General features: G+C 48.2%; 4 protein-coding genes across 8 annotated transcripts in view; 2 read left to right on the top strand and 2 right to left on the bottom strand.

Annotated features, from left to right (window-relative positions):
- The window catches only part of pphln1 (periphilin 1), a 57,352-nt gene extending 47,076 nt beyond the window's left edge, over positions 1–10,276 (top strand). Inside the window, exon 13 of one of the 2 annotated variants that reach the window (XR_002169819.1) lies at positions 5,588–5,634. Coding sequence is in view for 1 of the 2 variants with exons in the window: in XM_019883006.1 (XP_019738565.1) it covers positions 10,207–10,226 (20 nt within the window). In the remaining variant the exon portion in view is untranslated. Of the gene's footprint in view, positions 1–5,587; positions 5,635–10,206 lie in introns of those variants that run through there. The other variant, XM_019883006.1, reaches the window with a different exon arrangement.
- Positions 8,966–12,508, bottom strand: pus7l (pseudouridine synthase 7 like). 2 transcript variants are annotated; one of them, XM_019882996.1, is made up of 9 exons: positions 11,244–12,506; positions 11,030–11,189; positions 10,720–10,936; positions 10,523–10,621; positions 10,243–10,324; positions 9,895–10,060; positions 9,688–9,814; positions 9,560–9,613; positions 8,966–9,494 (listed from the first exon to the last, which is right to left on the bottom strand). In XM_019882996.1, the coding sequence occupies exons 1-9, from the start codon at positions 12,037–12,039 to the stop codon at positions 9,117–9,119; spliced, it is 2,079 nt and encodes a 692-aa protein (XP_019738555.1). In that variant the 5' UTR covers positions 12,040–12,506; the 3' UTR covers positions 8,966–9,116. The 2 variants fall into 2 exon arrangements, with proteins under 2 accessions (XP_019738555.1, XP_019738554.1); XM_019882995.1 differs by having other exon boundaries at positions 11,030–12,508.
- Positions 12,509–12,762: 254 nt separating this feature from the next.
- phax (phosphorylated adaptor for RNA export) lies at positions 12,763–14,740 on the bottom strand. Of its 2 annotated transcripts, none has more exons than XM_019882999.1 (2): positions 14,401–14,740; positions 12,763–14,280 (listed from the first exon to the last, which is right to left on the bottom strand). In XM_019882999.1, exon 2 carries the CDS (start codon positions 14,276–14,278, stop codon positions 13,091–13,093), a length of 1,188 nt encoding a protein of 395 aa, XP_019738558.1. In that variant the 5' UTR covers positions 14,279–14,280; positions 14,401–14,740; the 3' UTR covers positions 12,763–13,090. The 2 variants fall into 2 exon arrangements, with proteins under 2 accessions (XP_019738558.1, XP_019738559.1); XM_019883000.1 differs by having other exon boundaries at positions 14,432–14,740.
- pmpcb (peptidase, mitochondrial processing subunit beta) overlaps positions 14,251–19,261 on the top strand; it is an 8,831-nt gene continuing 3,820 nt past the window's right edge. The window contains exons 1-3 of one of the 2 annotated variants that reach the window (XM_019882998.1): positions 14,251–14,340; positions 16,180–16,317; positions 16,740–16,826. In XM_019882998.1, coding sequence (XP_019738557.1) covers positions 14,317–14,340; positions 16,180–16,317; positions 16,740–16,826 — 249 coding nt within the window. In that variant the 5' untranslated portion in view covers positions 14,251–14,316. Of the gene's footprint in view, positions 14,341–14,844; positions 14,977–16,179; positions 16,318–16,739; positions 16,827–19,261 lie in introns of those variants that run through there. The other variant, XM_019882997.1, reaches the window with a different exon arrangement.

Genomic DNA, 19,261 nt, shown 5'->3' with positions numbered 1-19,261 from the left:
GGAATAGGAACCAGTCTTTGTACCTGCGGGGTCCAGGTGGTCGGGTCATTCTGTCACGTCTGCGAGGTGGTGGCGGACCCCAAAAAACAGGCAGGAGGGAGGAGCAGGGTGTACTTGAACGATTGTATTAAAACTCAGAAAACTTAAATCCAAAACAAACAAAGTCCAAAGTATCAAACAAAACACATAACCGAAGATAAAACATAACAATGACCAAAACCTGACTGAAACAAACATGACAGTAGCACAAAGCAACAACGACCCGACCAAGATTGCTCGGGCTGGGAGTCCTTTTAAAGCCACTAATTACCTAATGACCAACAGGTGTGCAGCTGCAGGGAGAGCCCTACAGTGCCACCTGTTGGTCCCAAACCGAATCATGACAGTCACCTGTCATGTGCGAATTGCTTAAGTTGACTTAAGTCAACGGAAATCGTTGACTACCCCGTCTCATGCCATCAGCCAGCTCCAATAGCAGATTACATTTATCAGACAAATGAGCTTGTGCGAACGCGGTCGCAAAAATAAAAATGTCACGGGATTTGGGACGTTTCCAGGCGGGACGCCATTGAGGCTGACACCAAGCGGGGCTGTCATCTCGCCATCTGCACATCAGACCATCTTTACTTTTCCAAAGGAGGCCCGCATGCATGCAACCACAACAACAACTAAATGCACCCTCATGTGGCCCCCCCCTGCCCCCTTCTCGCCCAACCCCAATACATTCTATATGCCCCCCTCCCCCCCACCCCGCTTTCAGGGCATAAATTGCAGCCATATGTCACAGGAGAGAGTTCAAACACACACCTTGAGAACCGGCTATTATCCATAATTGGCTTCAAAGTCGAGTTGGAACAATCAGTCAGGGAGGGAGAAGCTTGAAACCGAAAGACAGAAGACAGTCAAACGTTGATCTCTCAATGTGCTTTTTGCTTTCCGATACACATGTTTGGCCCCCTTTTCCCTGCAGTCTGTCGTCTGAATTTGAGGAAAGATTGATTGCCTTCCAAGGGTAAATCTGTCCCAGGCTCTGTTCCCCGTCCACTTCCCACAGCGCCGCACCCCCCCTGGCCCCGAGCAGCCCTTCACTGTCTCCCGTGTCTCACCCCCGTCTGGCATCTTTGCCCTTTGCACCGTGCCTCGCTACAAGCTCGCCATCACGTCTGGACACTTTGCCGCCCTTTTCAGCCCCCCAAACGCCGTTTTGGCGAAAGTGCCGATTTGCGCTGCACAAAAAAAGTGACCACATCCACTCCCTTGTCTTCATTCCCCAGCCGGTATCTTTTCTCTGAGAATTTGTTTGTCAGGCCGCGTAACAAACCGCTTCCATCTGGCCGCGCGCCGTGAAATGAAGAAAACATCTGACAGTCAGACCGAAAGGAAGTGCGCTTTTCTCCTCGCCCTTAACCTTTAACCGATAGAGGAAGATGCACTAAGTCAAGGTGTCAGCATGTGGCCGCCAAACTCGAAACGCGGAGCGCCGCTTCGGCCGTACTGCTCATTTACACAACCACTTAACAGGGAAATGAATAATCGGGGCTTGATGATGAATCAGTTTACTTGTTTGCCATTCGCCAAGAGCTGACAATAAGGAATTCCAAGTCTATGTCAAGGCTCACACCGAGCAACCAGAAGCGCACGAACGATCAAACATGCCGCCATTTTGCACTAATCGATGCCAAAGACGCAAGCGTAGCGAGGGCCTCGTGCCGCAGAGCTAATTGCTAAATGATCCCTGGCTTCCCCTAAACTCGTCGTGAACCCGCTCGCAGTGTCCCAAACGGCGACCCCGCCGTGTTTATCTTTGACCCCTTGCATGGAAGCAACCCTCCGTCGCCCTCCTGGGGAAAATTGCCGGGTACGAATTGTCCGGAGCCGGTCCGGAGATGGCGCGAGGGGCCAGATTGCTGCTATTAGCGTGCGACTCTCCTGGTTGCCAGACTAATTTCTGGCCTTTAAGTGAGGGCCCTGCAGCGTTGAGAAAAGAAAAGGGAGAGGCGGCGCAAGCTATCAAAATCGGACTGCACTCACGTCAGCGTGCGTAGTTGGCATATAGCGCTACGTCAAATCAAAACAGAGGTGGATGAAGCGGTCAGTGGTCGTCCCGCGAGGAATTTCGGCACAGGGTTGCGAACGCGCTCTGGCCCAGCCGAGGGGCGCCCTCACGCGCCTCCCGATGCCGCAAAGTCTTTTGGAGAGCGGGTGTCACTTGTCAGATGGGAGATAAAGCATATCGGTTTTGCAACGACCTGCATTTTGTGTGAGGCGCGGGCGCTTTGAGCCAAAGGCTTCTTGGATCCCGAGATAAAGCTTTGTTTTGGAAGAGCCGCCTCGTCCAAATGGACTGTTTAAGAAATGCGTCTGCGATAGATGTGCTTGCAATTTGCTTGTCCCAACTTTGTTCTATTTATATCACTCGGCTCTGTTTCTTGTGGAATTTGCAGAGAAAGGCTTTGGCAAGGTTTGACTTAAGATGTTTGGAGTCAGTCATGGGATGAGCGCAGGAGGCGAACGTCACACTTTTTGACATAACGTCACACGGTAAAATGTCGTCTATAGGTTAGAATAGAAATGTGACCGTTGCGGGTCCCGGTTGGAAGTTGGCCGTCCTAGCATTCCTCCAGACCAAAGCGTCCTGGCTGCGAATTCTCACATTACTCAACACTAACATCCATTAGCGACGCGACGGTAAACCCCGATCCAGTTTGTGTTGGCCCGGCCGTGTCGTTCACATGGCCAAAATGAAAAACAAAATCTAAGCCCGAAGGCATTAAGGCGCTATCACACGCTAATTTCGGCGCATTTCATGAAATCCCAACGCCTGGACTCGAGTCTGGGACATTGCTCGGGCTCTTTCAGGACATTTAATCCAGGCTGAAGGTGATGGCCTGTGACACTAATGACCAGCCACCCAGCGACTAGGACCACCACTCTGAGAATGGCGATGGCGAGTCAGGGTACCGTTTTGTGTTGCCGTGAATCTGACAAAATATGGAAATGATTTAGTTTTTTTGCCTCGCCATACATCCCTGAGGTTGCGCTGTATGTTTTTTCCCTAGCCAGATGAATTCCACGACTGAGGACTTGCACAACTCAATCAGCTACGTATCAGTAACATGCATCCGAAGCAGCCCCTCGACTCCGCTCGCAAGCCAAAACTTCAGGGCTAGTTTAGCAACCGTCTGCTTTTTTTTTTCTTAGTCTTCTTCTTCTTCTCCTCCTCCTCCTCCTCTATTGTTTCGAGCAGATCTGCGCTTAATCAGTGGATGTGCTTCCAGGGGTGTTTTATGACGAAACTGCCTGCTCGGTGGCGGCTCGCCCACGAGAAAATGAGGACATTGTGTCCTGAACCCGCGATGGGCCTCACGCGAGGCACAGGCCTCGGATGAGTTGCAGATTCAGCGTAAATCTGTTTTGACTCCATCACGAGAGCCTTTTTTTTTTTTTTTGCTCAAAGATAGTTTCGCAGTGGCCGTCATCGATAATTTTGGGTTTTGAGTTGGCAAAAAGGTCAACGCTGATGTCGGATAGCAATGGCGGGCGGTGAGAGATTCCTGTTTTCAAGCTCATTTGCGGTCCACAAAACAGCCCTGAAAAATCGAGCCAATAAGGCGCCTTGTAGCTCAACCCGTTTTGAAAACACACAAATGAGTACGTGAGCGCAGCTGAAACTCAAGTGGCCCCGTTTGACTGAACTGATTCACCACCTAAAAAGTGGATCTTTGCTCATCGATTTATTGCGGCGACGCAGAGTGACGGTGTCATTCCAGGCTACCAGCAGGCGTGCCGAGAATGCTTTTCATTACTGTATGTTGTTGCTTTTTTTTTTTTTTGACACAAAGGCACCAGTGGCTGGCCCCCCCCTCCCCCCCCCCCCCCGCCTTCGTACACCACCTGTTATGGATTACAATTCCTTCTCGCTAGCGGTTGGTTGGCTTTATTCAATAAGCTAGCAATGTTGACATGAACCGAGACACGCGTTTGAGTCACTACTGTACTGCACAATACAAAAAAAAACCCCAAAAAACAAAAAAAAACCAGAATGGCCGATACTGTAAACTCCCAATAAGTTAACAAGTGTTGCGCTTCTAAATCTGATGCGGTCTTTTTGTAATAACCACTAGTTCGGCTTCTCGAGACAATGTTAGGGGAGCAAACCTGGACTCCAGACACTCTGACAAGCTGAAAACTAAAACCAACTGAAACGGCGTCTCCGTTTGTTAAGCTAGTTAACACTAACTATCAATGTAGCGAAAGTGTTCTTTGTTGCGGTTAATATCACACGTGAGCTCGTTTTGAGAACATTATTTGGTGATTTTTTTTTTTCTTGCACTTGACAAATACTCCATCTATGAAAAAAACTAAAACCAATACTAAAACCGATGAAATCTGAAAAAATAAAAACGTACTAGAAAAACGAATTAAAAAACCCTCTAAGTGCAATTGACTTTCCTTCATGGCGTCAACTTACAGTTTCTTTTCCTAAGTACATGAGCGCTAATCATTTTCAGGGTTGCCAAGTAATTATGTAAACGCTAAGAGGCCAGCACTAACGCTAATGCTCTTGCACCCCGTGCGTAATCAAATCCAGCAGACCAACGTATTGTCTCCGATAACACGCCTCCGTTTGCCGTCTTATCTAATGGGCCGAGTACATCGGGACGGCGGTAATTTGCTTTTATGTCAGCGGGCCCATATGCGAGCGCGCCGGTTACCGTAAGTTGGTCATCCAGTTCCCTCCGAGCTCCTTGGAGAAGTCTCGCAGGACAGGAAGCGGTTCCATCAATCACCGCGGGGACAGCTCGTCCTCCTCCCAGGGCGCCGCGGCCCTCTCGGCGCAGCTGCCGCTCAGAGAAGGGCCTGCTTCCCATTTTCATTCCGATCTGTCCGCGGGCGCACGCACTCGCACGCGCACAGCTGAGCCTTCGTCAACAAGGCAATTAGATGACTGCGGTCGAGACTCGAAACCAGATTTACCTTCAAGACATTTGATGGATGTGAGGCAGAGAAAGGACGGTGGCCAGCATCGACTTTTTATTTCGGTTGTTTTTGCCCTTAACAAATTCCTACATCAGACAAAGATAATGGCGATAAAACGCGGCAAGTAATCGGTAGATTTTTTTTTTTTTTAACACTAGCACGCTAGAGCATCGATTTTTATTTTCTATTTATTTATTCATTTATTTTTTAATTTAAAAAAAAAACAGCAATGTTCGTATTCTACTATAGCCCAAATTCAGTTAAAAAAATATATATCGCAAAATTGGATGCTAGTAAAACCCGTTCAAGTGAAGGGCCGGAATTCATTCGGGGGGGCACAAATGAATCCTCGCACGGAGTCAAACAAATACCGTTGTGGTTGGTGGTGCACCGCTGACTGCAAGGCATTTCTTGCACGGATTTCGCAGAATAATTCCCAAGTAGTCTCCCTCCAGGTTTATCGTGACATCATGTGAACGCCTCACTCAACTTTTTCACACGCTGATAAGAGACTCGGCAAGCGTCCGAAGCAGCAACCGCAAACTTCCGAAGGGCGCCGTGACAAAGTATTTGCCCGCTTCTCAAATTCGGACTTTTTTTTTTGCAGGTTTCCCGCTTTCAACGACAAAGTAGCGACAACTGAAATCGAGCATTTTTTAGATCTGACAAAGAGGCACTCGGGCATCTCTGTGGCGGTACGTCGTCTCGCTCCTCCTTGCGGATTCGCTTTAATTCAGCAACGCGAGAGGGCTTTCGAGCATGAATGACCTTTTTATGCTCATGCCGCAGCATTCCAATCGAATTCACGTCTGCGCTTTGACGAGGCCACTTCAGAAGCTTCTTTTTTACTTTAGTGTCTTTTTTTTTTTTAAGCCATTCAGAAGTTGACTCGCTGGTGTGTATTCGATTGCTAAATTCTTGACAGTGTGTCGAAATGTCGTCATCATCCTCTTGCGGTGTACTTGTGCACAAAATTGTTTCAAGAGTGAGGACAAAGAGTATCGTTGTACTTGGACCTGAAGCCGGATAGCAAGGATCCCGCGTGATTTCTCAAATGGCTTTTCGAAAAGCTCGACAAGAAAGACGCCGTCGTTCTACGGGTGCTCAAACCGCTTTCCGTCCAGAAATCGATCTCGTGTGACGCACGGCCGTCACGCTTGTCGATAGCCGGGCCGCAGTTATCGGGTCAACAATAGTGGTGCCGCATGTTGGCCTCTCACATGTGGCACACAAACCTCGCTGGGGGGGGCAGCGGGTTTACTGCTCACACTCTGTCCCACAATCCCGATGTCAGCGATCATTAGCTTGCCCGTACGCCTTCTGCATCCATCGGCATTTTCAGAATCGCTTTTTTGTTCTGCGTGCCACCGGGTGCGACGAACGCCGGGTCGCCTTTTACAGCGCCCTCGTTTTTGCAGATGAAAAGAAAAACATAAGGGGAGGGGAGCGGGGGGGGGAGCACAGTATCGATTAGCTCAGCAAACAGACTAGCACAGGTGTAGCTTGGGCGGGGAGGTAGGCTTGGCAAGTCAAAAGGGGCCACCACACCCCGTCTGCAGGTGCGCCATAATAGAGCAAGGTTCGGGGGGAATCCAACAGCGGCGTTGATAGGGTTGTGAGTAGGCATTTGCGATCGAGTCCCTGGAGAAAACTCCACAGGCCGCCACCTTGTCAGTGCTTTGCACGACAGCTTAGCAGCTTCACAAACGTCACTCCCGCTTGTTTCAAGGTCTCTTGAAACGTCATCCGCTTCTTTGTTTTTGTATACGTCGCCCTGTCACGTCTGGGCTGCGCTCGGCACGCCGCTCCTGCAGCAACACACTTTGACAGGCGCACACACACACACACACGTAATGCAAACACACTTATTCCTCCAAATAAGCTCAAGTCCCCGGAATGTTTGTCTGTCCAATCAGGGCAAAGTCTCATCGTTGACGCCACCGCGAGTGGATACTTTTAACACGGCGTCGGGAATGAAGCTCATCTTTTCTTATTTGGGCCAGGAAGTTCCCTCTCACTTTCGCGGTTCCTTTTCGGGGAACCGTAAAGTTGATGCTCGCATGAAAAACTGATTGAAAAAATGTGTTTTGCTCCCAGCTCGGGAAGGGAAAGCCGCCTTTCCCCGCCAAGTATCTTTCGCTACGATAATATCCGTGCACACGCGTGGTAAATGTCTTTCATAACCCTCAACTTCCTGCGTCGAGCGCGTCGCCGTGGAAGTGGGTCAATATTTATCCACGGTTGGCCCGGGACGGGAATGGCTTCGCCAGACGTTGTTTTCTGAGCGCAGGAGTTTGCGTTTTGGGAGAATGCGGAAGACGCGTTACGGCTCATTGGATTTCTCACTCGTTTGAAGGCTCGCGTTGGGGTTGGCCCTCCTTTTAATTGACAGCAGGTCAGCGCAGTGACCTCCCGGTTATAATCGGGAATGTAAAAGTACGTAAATTAGACGGATTCTCCGAACTGGGCCTCGATGTTGTCCATCACTGCCCCCCCCAGGGATGTTTTTTATGTTAGTTGCAAGTTGAGGAAAAGTCGAGACATCTGGAAGCGATCTTCACCGAAAGGGTGTAATGAGATTGCGGGGAGGCTGGAGATGCGCGATTATTTCCCGCCTTCAAGCCACCTGGGGCGACCCAACGATTGAGCCAGCACTAAGCTGAGCATTTAACACATTTCATCTGCCCAGATTCTCGTTTGACTCCTCGAGCCCAAAAAAACAAACCAAACAAACAAAAAAAAACCCCCAAAGATCTTAATTTAGTCTCCAGGTCGGAAGTGTGAGAAGACGTAGCTCTTGTCTCCTCTTTCTTGTGATATTTTGGTATCAAGCGCACCTGAAATTAAAGTCTGCCAATGATCTCATGTGGCAGTTTATCTTTCAAGCTGACAGCCCGCATGTTACAACCGAAAACATCCACAAAGATCTTCCAGTAACAGGAATTAAATATAGCCTCAAGGGATCCAATGAGAGGGGGTGTTTTTTTTTTTGTTTTTTTTTGCACTTTACAAACTCATCCAAATTCCACAAATTAGTCACAGGAGAGGAGGCTGAGTTTCGATGGGAGTGCGGCCTCCCAGGAGTGAGCTCAGCGGGGGTGCGCGCATCATTAGAAGTCATAGCGCCTCTTTAAATGTCTCATAAAGGTGAAAGATTGAGGGGGCCGCGCTCATTAACCTTTTCGCCCGGCGTCGGAGGCTCTTTTCGCTTCTCGGAGAACAAGCGCGAGGATGGAAACATACATCCGGTTCGTGGCGGACTCTCGACGTGCCCATCGGCGTGCATGTGAGCGTGATCGTGTAGCACGGGTCAGTTTGGAGTTAACCCGCAAAGCTAATGAGGAGAGGCTCGAAAATGGAGGAGTGGATGGAGGTTGCGCAACGCAGAGAGGAGCTTTTTGCAGCATCAGTCAGTTGCCCCCACCTAGTGGGCAAGAGCTCGTCGTACGGCTAAAAATCATTCGGAGCGAGAGGCCTCCCATTCAGCAAACTTGAAGGATGACAGACGGCAGCGTGCATTCGGAGTCTGAAATGGAACCAAAATTTGGCTTCACAAATTAAAAAAAAAAAAAAATAAGTAGAGGGCTTAAAAAAAAATGAATTGACTTTATTATGCAATACTTTTTTTTGCGCTCAACAAATAATACATAAATAAAAAATATATACGAACATTAATCCAAGCTAAACTAAAATGAAGCATTTCCTCCAAAATAAAAACGAACAAACCGGCACTAAATTAAAGCTAAATGAATTGAGGGCGGGAGAGTCAAAACGAATTAAAAACAAACTCATGAGAAACGAATTCAAACTAACTGAATTATTGTGAAAAATCCCAAACTAGAACAACCCCGGTCCTCAGGCTTTTTTTTTTTTTAATTCCTCTACGCGCGTCTGATTTTCCAGTGTCTCAGCAGCATGTGGGCGGGATGAGTGCTGACTCAAATGAGCCGCTAAAAATATGCTGTCAAAAAAACAAAAAAAAAACTAAAGTCTATTTCTTTATCCAGGAATGACGAGTGTTTTTAATGTCTGCGGTCTATTTCTCATCGACGCCACAAAATACAAAGACAAGCTATGCACACCACTAACTAGAAGAGACGCACAAACGAGTTGAACGGGGTTCGGCGTGCAAACATCTAGAGATCGCACTTCATGATCTCTCTGAGGCAGATGGTGGCATAGCATGAGGAGTCCAGGTCAAAGTTCAAGGTGAGCGTGAGCGATTCATCGCGCTCGGCGTCCTCCGCCGTCGCCTTGAAGCGTCCTTCGCTCTTTCCGCCGCCGTTTCCCGTCGCCCGTCCTCCTCCCGCTCCTTCCTCGCCGGTCTGGAGCCGGTAGCTGAGGTTGCACAGGTTGGCCAATAAGGGGCGGTAGCAGCCTGGCAGGTTCAGCTTGAGGCCGCCCACTCGGAAGCGGCAGTTGTCCAGGCCGTCTCTGGCGAGTCTCTCCCGGTACCAGGCGCCCATGGCGTTCTCGGGGTACCTCACCGCGTTTCCCGGCATGGGCAGCAGCACCTGACGACGCGACTCAACGTTTGAGTTTGAAATCCGACGTGCAAAATGTTCCCTCGGCGCCATACCTGAGCAAGGGCGTAGGCTCCCTGTCGCTCTTCTGCTTGTGTCACCACGTGGATCTGCGAAAAGGCAACAGAGCCCCGCGTTCAGAGCCCATTCCCCTCTCGTCGGCGTCGGCATCGCCAATTTTTACCCGAGCTGCCCCGCATTCTCCGCCGTCGTCCGTTTGCTCCGCTTCTTGCTGCGTCCACACCAGGTCCCCCGTTCGGACATGGTGACCCAACGTAGCCAACCTGTGCGCCACCGCCTCGTTCCAAACTCTGCATCGTTATAAAAAAACAGATGGGAGTCATAAAAGACCCCGCCGGCCACGCGTAAGAGTGTTTTCCTTGCGGCCGACCTGCTGCAGTAGGCGTGCGGATAGAAAACTCTCATGCCGTGCGGCAGGCTGAGCCAGGCTTTGGCGCAGCCCTCCGGGCCGGTGCCGTAGCGGTTCAGGGCGCGGAGCATGAGCCGCTCCCTGGCTTTGGACGCGGGCATTAATGCCAAGGACTCCTTCGCGTTATCTGGAGGGAGGAGAAAAAAAAAAAGTTTCAGTGTGACTATTTACAACCCCCCAAATAAAACCGCACTATTAAAAAGTAATCACATATTTCCCAGGAAGCACATTTGAGATCACTGATGTGAGTTTTTTTTTTTTTTTTTCCTGCAGCGTTAGCAGGAAGTGAGTGAGGCGGCGTTGACGCACCAGTCTGGAGGAAGTGTCTCTTGGCTTGGCTGGGAGGATCGTCGCCGTCCTCGGGACTGAAGAACAAACGGACGGCGTTCACCTAAGCGCGAGACAGCGGCGTACGTTGAGTTACGAAATGGCCCAGAATTCGAGCCTCACTTAAAACAGTCAAAAGCCAAAAAATAAAAAAAATGACACGTTTTAAAAATGGGCGGCCAGGGGGGCTTGAGTCAGACATATTTGTGCATATGATTCAAAAGTGAAAAATGAACTCAAAGCAAACCGCAGCAATACTCACCATGTCTTCTTTGAGTAAAGCCAGTCCCACCAAGTCAGACTGAACGCTTTGGCCCGTTCCGAACCTCTGCGGCCCGTAGTAGTTGACAAAACCTCGGACCTAAACCAAACAAAAAGCGCAACCCCCACCCCCCGATCAAGTCGAAGAAGGCGGAGCATAGGTAGGAGCAAAGGTAGGAGCATTCTGACTCCGGTCACCTGAACATTCTGCAGCGCTTCCTCCACCAGGCCGGCAAGGCGACGTTGCGTCTCGGCGCCCGAGTGCGCCGCGCTGCCGCCGTGCGACTTGAGATCGCGCACCACCAGGTCAAAGTGGTTTCCCCGCAGTCGTCCCAGCTTCAGCGGCTCGGCCGCCGGGCGGATGTGTGAAAGACGCATCCCTCGCTTCTCCAACTCCGCCCGCTTCTCCATCAACCTAGTGTGAAAAGATTTTTGTTTGTTTGTTTTTTTTTGTCAGTGTGTTGGGTGTTGGAAGCATCCCGCGGAGAACTCTACTCCCCGTTGTTACCGTTGAGGCGAGACCTTCTTGACCACCATGGATTGGTAGGTGAGTGCTCGCTTGTCCTTGATGCCGGCGTAGGTGAAGTCTGACGGCAGGACGCCGAGTGTCGCCGCCATGTAGCTGATGGCCTCCAGAGTCTCCAGGTTTTCCTTACACAGAGTGAACGCTGGAAGAAAGACCCCGGTGAGGAATCGAACACATTTTTGCGGCGTTCGCTCACCTGTGTAGACGTCCTCCTCCCTGCGCTCCTCGGCGCTCCTCTTCTTGGGTCTGCCGCGCTCCCTGAGTCGCACCGAGATGGCGGTCCTCTCCTGCTGGTTGAAGCTCTTGGTCTCCACCAGCTTCCCAAAGCGGCGGTTGAGGAAGTGGTGCACGGCCGTGCGGTGCTCCTTGTTGTCGTCGGGGTGAAACGTGTAGGACGAGTCCTGCACTTTGGCGTCGATGAACCGGAAGAAGTCTTCCGCCTCCTCCTCGGTGACCAGCTGGGAAAGCTCCCTGTAGTCCGGGTCCTCCCTCACCCTGATCTCGGGCTGGATGGTGACGGTCATCAGGAAGGGGAAGCGGTGTCGGACGGCCCGGTGGACGTTGGCTCGCTGGTACTTGTCGGTGAAGGAGCCCAGGGAGAGCTCCTTGTGGCCCGACTCCTCACCTTCCTCCGCCTCGTCTCGGAGACTCACCACAAACTGCTCCAGCTGTTCGCTCACCGCCTGACCCAAGACCATGCTCAGGTCTAAGCTGTCAGGGCTCGATATGGTCAAATCGAACCTGCAGTCAGCTGCGAAATCGCCATCCTCTGAACCCTGGTGGTTCTGATCCCGCTTACGGCTCCCACTGCTCTTGTCCGTGGACTGAGGAGCCAGAGTGGCCGCTCCTGTATTCACCTGCCGTCCATCGGTGTCTATTTCCGTCACCACAAAGTCTCGGATAAACTTTTTAATGTTTCCAAGAAACCCCTCGTGGTTTGAGATGAAGCACGCGGGCACACTAGCGGCATCGCCGTCCTGCTTCATTGTCATTGTAATCTGGACAAATAACCCGCAGCGGAAATCAACGGCGGTGAACTGTCGATCGGGAGGCGTTTTGGCCGCAGAGGTTACGAAGCTATTAGGAACAGACGCCCCATATTTGACACAAAAGACTGCTCCGCGACGTAGCGGAGTAATTACACAATAGTTCCAATCCAGTCCAACAACGGAGAGCAAAACACTTGGCGATCAATAGGTATCGAATAACAGGGTTGTGGAAAAAAACGCGCCCCCTCTCTTCCCCCAAAAAAACGTAAATTCAGTGAGCAGCGTGTTTTCGAGTAGCCCGCTGGTGGCACGTAAACAAAACAACACAGCACGCTGAAACCTCTGCTTCTGGGGCACGTGACACGTCACGTGACCTCATTTTCTTAAAGGGACAGTCACGCGTGCGAAACGTTTCACTCCGATTAAAAATAAAGAAAAGTGAATTATAAAGCAGTTGCCGAAGGAATGCAAGGAAGGACCAACAAGCATGGCATTGTTTGACTTTATTCATACACGGTGAACATCTTTGTCTACGATACAGTAAATTGCAATAGAGCAGAAGTGCTAATGCCATCTTGTGGGCAAACGCCTACTTTACAGTTCTTTTGTTCCCCCTGCCTTTACTTTTGCGATATCCCACCCAATGATCTTCTTCAACAATGTTATCCAACTTTTCTTTATTACATAAATCACAAATTATTCAAACAAATCAGCTCGAAAGGCCTTTACAAAAAAAAAAAAAAAAACAACAAACTATGAAGCAAGCTTAACATCATGCTAGATTCAGTCAAGATTGGCTATGCAGTGATTTGCGACTGTTTTCCTTTCTGTGACCATTCATTTTCTATTGCATTCCAATCATAACCCGGTTGCCAGTCAACCGCGGGGCGCACCGAAGAACAATTTTGAGTCATCAATAAACCCAACATATGTATGTTTTTGGAATGTGGAACTAAGGAACAAGAAAAAAAAAACATGCAAGTTCCAAAAAGGAAGGTGGACATTTCAACCCTGACTGTCAATGCTTTGGTAAATTGTTGATGTCCGGCAACTCTCAGAAGACCTCCAAGTCTGCTGCGCTGTACACCACGGGCGTCTCCTCCGTACCCACGGCGTGCTCTTCCTCCTGGCCCTCCTCTTCCTCCTTTGCGGCCTCTTCCAGTGACTCCAAAGCCTCGTTAGTATCGCTGGCAAAAGTCTCCCTGGAGACATCGTCGTGTTCCTGCAGGTTGAGAGTGCTGATGGCCTGCTTCATCTTCTTGGCCACCAAGTGCCGCCTCCTCTTCTGGGCCGCCTTTTTGCTCCTCTGATCCTTCTGACTCTCATCAAAAAAGATCTCTCTTATCTGGGCCCGGGAGATGCTGGGCGTGTTCTTCAAAAGGTTGAGGTACACCCCGCCGGGCGTGCGGCGCCGGCTGCCATCCATGGTGTAGACGCCGCCCTTTTCCTCCAGCGTGGCTGTCTCGCCAAGCAGTTCTATGGCCTTTCTTGTCCCGACGACCCTCACGACACGTTCTATCAGGTCTTTTTTGGGCTCTTGCAGCCTGTACACGATCTCATCCACGACTTTATCCTCGGGGTCATCTTCAGTGATCTCATAGCGGCCTTTAATGTCCATCTCGGCTAAAGGACCGAGTCTCTCTTTCACTGGTCTTTTCCTCTTCGCGTCTCCTCCCGCTCTCTCCTCTGACCCGTGGCCCCTCATGTAGTCATCCAACTGGTCATCCAGCATTTTCACCTCCCCTTCATCTTGTTGCCGTTTCTCCATCTGCCTCTCCTTCTCCATGATCTTATGAGCAAGGACGTAGTTGTAGGTCTCCACGTTTCTGTCAGACATGCAAATCTCACCCTCCATGCCAAAGAGGCACAGTTCTGCAGCGACAGCATCCTGGCACTGCTCTTGCACAACAGAGCCCCAAATGTTGTTCACCTTGCGGCCACTGAGTGCGCATGCGTCGCGGTTCGACGCCGGCCGGGCAATGGCTGCGGGTGCTTGGCGAATGTTGGATACTTTTTGACGTTTGCGGCGCCAGGCGGTACATTCCTCATCGGACGAGTCCGGGTCGCTGTCGCTTGACTCCGTCGGCCTAACGAAGTTTCTATAGGCAGTTGCAGGTGGAGAAGTGTGATCGCTCAAGGCTGTATGTTGCAAAGGTCGGGCTGGCGGCGCCGCTGTGGCAGTTTTCATCTCAGACTCTGACTCGGAACCAGAAAGCTCCCCATCTTCCAGATCGCCGTCCATATCTGAAAGCCACAACAAAGACGAGAGCCGTGAACGACATGCGGTGGCACCTTCGATTTTTAGCAACACGAGCACAACTCTTGGAGTTTGTTTCTATCACAGTATAGACACACACGAATTACCTTCAAATGGTCGATCACAACGAATACGTACACTTGCGATTCAGATGTGCGCCAGACTACCTTAGCCGCTTAACTATTGTGGCAACGTTACCAAACTTAACATCCTAGCTCAGGAAAATTGGCGCTATGCTAAAGCATCACTTCCGCCGTCGTTCCTGCAAGTCCCTTTCAAAATACTGTCAATTGTGCCTGAAACTGGAACGTCACTTCTGACATACATTTCCAACGACGTCTTGACTATAGCAGAATTTGCGTTTAGTATTTAGTTGAGAACTTATTCAACAAAAAGGCTCAAGAAAAAGGCGAACACAAATTCCATGCATTACATACATAAACGGAGGGGGCGGGAAGGGGATCAATGTTTAGTGGATGTGACGTAAACGGAGGGTGAAGGGATAGGCGTTTAGCGGATGTGACGTAATTTGAGCGGGAAGGGGATAGCTGTTTAGCGGATGTGACACGTTACTTCCGGTTTCTTCGTCTGACAGCAATATGGCGGCGTCATTGCGTTTGCTGGCGTCCGTGGGGAACGGTTTCCTCCGCAGATCGTTATTGGAGAACAATTACCTCGCCAGAGTAAGTACAACATGTTACCAGACATCTGTTTGAACCGAATCATGTTCGATATTTGTATCAACTCATTTCGCCAAGGCGACGTTCGTCGATCAGTTGCTGCGTCGTCGAGCTAGCTAACATGTTTAGCACAAACAATTTCAGTAATGTAGTCGACGTCGCGTAACTGTCAACTTGTACGTTTTCCCTGTATTTTGTAAGTTTTTTTATCATTTCAAATCATGTTCGGCGTATTACAACTTTTATACGGGGAAAAAAAACAATTGTTAACCGATTTCACAAAGACCATTTTGTCGTCTCACCTGCTGGTAGCCAACGACGATGCCGTCGTCGATGGGTACTATTGTCACGGCAAACCAGCAAAAGTAATCCTCAATCGTATATTTTCATCGCTGCGTACGGTCGGATTGATGAAGCATGATGTGCGCATGCGCGGTAAACCGTACGTGTTTTTGTTGCGGGGAAGGGCATAGATGTTTAGCGGATGTGACGCATTACTTCCGGGTTCTTCGTCCGACAGCAATATGGCGGCGGCATTGCGTTTGCTGGCGTCCGTGTTTCCTCCGCAGATCGTTATTGGAGAACAATTACCTCGCCAGAGTAAGTACAACATGTTACCAGACATCTGTTTGAACCGAATCATGTTCGATATTTGTATCAACTCATTTCGCCAAGACGACGTTCGTCGATCAGTTGCTGCGTCGTCGAGCTAGCTGACATGTTTAGCACAAACAATTGCAGTAATGTAGTCGAAGTCACATACCTGTCAACTTGTACGTTTTCCCTGTATTTTATACGTTTTTTTAATCGTTTCAAATCATGTACGGCGTATTACAATTTTTATACGGCGGGAAAAAATAATTGTGAACCGATTTCACAAAGACCATTTTGGCTCAAATCCAGATCGTCTCACCTGCTGGTAGCCAACGACAATGCCGTCGTCGATCGCTACTATTGTCACGGCAAACCAGCAAAAGTAATCCTCAGTCGTAATTTTTTTTTTCATCGCTGCGTACGGTCGGATTGATAAAGCATGACGTGCGCATGCGCGGTAAACCGTTCGTGTTTTGGTTGCTTTGGAAGGGGAATCGTAATCATTTATAAGGGCAGCTATTAGCCGAGGTTGACAGGTATTACTTAATGTCGTAATTTTGTCCATGTGGGCGTTTGAAATTTTAATTATGCAATGTTCTTGTCTTTTGGTAGTTCACTGCTGGACCCCGCCGACTGTTGACTGCGCAGGCCACTCACCACGTAGCTTTAAATGTCCCTGAAACAAAGGTGACCGCTTTGGAAAATGGACTGCGTGTGGCTTCTGAGGACTCTGGACTTTCCACGTGCACAGTAAGTTTGTAAAACGACCCTGACTCTCACTCAACTGTTGAAAATATGATACAACCAGTATTGCGCCAGGGCACCTATTTTGCATGATAGAAACATCACCGCACACCACCATGCAAAAAGGCCACCACAAAGTATGAATCATGAAATAAAGATTTTTCTCGACTCAATTATACATATGCATTGAATATTTCAATGTGGATTTTGGGCCTGTTTACAAAGCGGACATGCACATAGAAAGGTTGGGCTTATTCTGTTGTATGATTTGTCAAAAGATAACTGCATTTGTTGCTGGTGTGAATATATGGACAGAACAAAGTTCTGAAATATTTGTTCTGAATAAGTCACACTTTGCAGAGAAAAATTGCATGCTATCTAGCTCCCATTGCATGAATCACTGCTGAACACAAAGTGGCTGCTTTCAGGTTGGCCTGTGGATTGACGCTGGCAGTCGTTATGAGAACGAGAGAAATAACGGCACAGCTCATTTTTTGGAGCACATGGCTTTTAAGGTAAGACAGGTATGGTAGGCTACGGAGAAAAAGTACAAAAAGAAAAAAAAATTGTGAATAGTCTTGGATGTTTTTGGGCCTTAGATACCAGAATTACTGAAAACCCAGTGACGTAACTAAAACTAACTTTGCCATAGTTCCTCAAATAATGGGCAAGGGCGTTTTTTTTTCTTTTCCCCCCCTCTAATGAGCATGTATAGTAAGGTGTTTTCCTCCAACAAAAAAAGGACCATGTATTGTAAGTCGTTTTTAATAACAAAAACCCGACCATGTAGAGTAATCGTTTTTAACAACAATAAAACCGACCATGTATAGTAAGGCGTTTTTTTTTAACAGAAAAAAAAACTGTATAGTAAGGCGTTCTTCACAAAAAAAAAAAGACCATGTGCAGGAAGGCTTTTTTTTAAAACCATATATAGTAAGGCGTTTTAAACAACAAAAAATGACCATGTACAGTGATGCCTCGCTATATCATGCTTCATTTATCGCGGCTTCATTACCATATTTTCACGACCAAACAGTGCACCGCATTAAGCGGCGCAGTGTCAGTTGAGTGCTCTTTTTGTATTTAACAAATCCAAATAACATGCCCTGCATTATTGGACGCAGGCATGGTAAAACGCTATCATAAACAATACGGTTTCATGTACGCTCTCTTATGTTTTTAAAAAGGCAGGAGGAGCAAAATTGAGTTCGGTGGTAATTCATTGAAGTATTTAATAGTTGCCCAGATGGATAATTAGTGCCAAGAAGGACCTCTTTGAGAATGTTCGCTTTTCATTTCTTCTGCAAACATTTTTGCCCTCAGTGGAATGGTGACTGAAGAAACCCTTCTCCCGGCAATTATTTGACCGTGAATTATTATATTTTGTCCAATCCACGTACCGGCATTGTATACCCCTACCGGTGGGTGTGCCTTTAGCGTCCTCTTTCACGCCCACCTCTCCCTTAACGACAGCACGAGTGGATTTATCCTGTGAGCTGATTGGCATCTTCACAGCCCCCCCGCACCTTGCCTTGTGTCTCTTCACGCTGTTGACTCTCTGGCATAATGTCAGAGAGTCAACAGAGCGAGAATGAATTGTCCTATCATAAACACATCGGCAGAGCTGGCCAGGAGCTAGCTGGAGGCTAACGCCGGCTACACCGCCAGAGCGTCAAATCAGGGCCGCCTTATACGCCACCAGCACAAGTCTCTTCGCTTCTCTCAGAAGGCAATGCTGATGAATGTTAATTACTGTATAAGGTTTTGTAATTAAAAATTGAAATAAATACATATACAGTACTGCTGTGGTCTTTGTCTGAAGTTTGTAAAATATAAATACTGTTTACATGTTTGAACCATGCTGGTACCCACATACACTGAGACAGAAATTCCGAGGCGGGGAGAAACCCCTCCGTGTGTTTTGACTTATTGCGGCAAGGTCTCAGTCCCCATTGACCACAAAGTGAGGGATCACTGTACAGTCAGGCATTTTTCAAAACAAAATAACGGCCATGTACAGTGAGGCATTTTTAACGAAAACTAACATGTACGGTAAGGTGTTTTTCATTTAAAAAAAAAAAGGGTGTAGTAGGGTGCTTTTTCACAACAATGTATAGTAACGCGTTTTTAGCTGGAAAAAAAAACGACCATGTACAGTAAGCCGTTTTAGCCTGAAAAAAACTACCATAAGGCGTTTTACCCTGAAACAAACGACAACGTATAGTAAGGCATTTTTAGCTCCCCAAAAACGACCTTGTATACTAAGGCTTTGTTAGCACGACAAAAACGACATCGTATAGTAATGCGTTTTAGCACGAAAAAAACGACCATGTATACTAAGGCATTTTTAGCCAAAAAAACGACCATGTATAGTGAGGCGTTTTTAGCTTAAAAAAAACGACCATGTATATAGTAAGGCGTTTTTAGCTGAAAAAAACGACCATGTATAGTAAGGCCTTTTTTGCTGAAAAAACGACCATGCATATACTAAGGCGTTTTTAGCCAAAAAAACCGACCATGTATAGTAAGGCGTTTTTAGCTGAAAAAAACGACCATGTATAGTAAGGCCTTTTTTGCTGAAAAAACGACCATGTATACTAAGGCATTTTTAGCCAAAAAAACGAACCATGTATAGTAAGGCGTTTTTAGCTGAAAAAAACGACCATGTATAGTAAGGCCTTTTTTGCTGAAAAAAACGACCATGTATACTAAGGCATTTTTAGCCAAAAAAACGACCATGTAAAGTAAGGCCTTTTTAGCTTAAAAAAAACGACCATGTATAGTAAGGCGTTTTGAGCTGAAAAAAACAACCATGTATAGTAAGGCGTTTTTAGCCCCCAAAAAACGACCATGTATAGTAAGGCGTTTTTCGCTCCCAAAAAACGACCATGTATAGTAAGGCATTTTTAGCCCCAAAAAAATGACCATGTATAGTAAGGCGTTTTTAGCC

Source organism: Hippocampus comes, unplaced genomic scaffold, assembly GCF_001891065.2.
Source record: "Hippocampus comes isolate QL1 unplaced genomic scaffold, H_comes_QL1_v1.1 scaffold53, whole genome shotgun sequence".
NCBI lineage: Eukaryota > Metazoa > Chordata > Actinopteri > Syngnathiformes > Syngnathidae > Hippocampus > Hippocampus comes.
Note: the sequence above shows the minus strand (reverse complement) of the source record. Positions and strands in the feature narration are given on the sequence as shown.

What these genes read in the sequence shown, in the direction of transcription:
- phax (XM_019882999.1), bottom strand. Translation starts at nt 14,278, where the DNA reads ATGGACGGCGATCTGGAAGATGGGGAGCTTTCTGGTTCCGAGTCAGAG.
- pus7l (XM_019882995.1), bottom strand. Translation starts at nt 12,039, where the DNA reads ATGACAATGAAGCAGGACGGCGATGCCGCTAGTGTGCCCGCGTGCTTC. An exon ending in AAGAAGGTCTCGCCTCAACG is followed by an intron (nt 10,937 to 11,029) that starts GTAACAACGGGG and finishes TTTTCACACTAG; the next exon opens with GTTGATGGAGAAGCGGGCGG. An exon ending in CCGCACGCCTACTGCAGCAG is followed by an intron (nt 9,815 to 9,894) that starts GTCGGCCGCAAG and finishes ATAACGATGCAG; the next exon opens with AGTTTGGAACGAGGCGGTGG.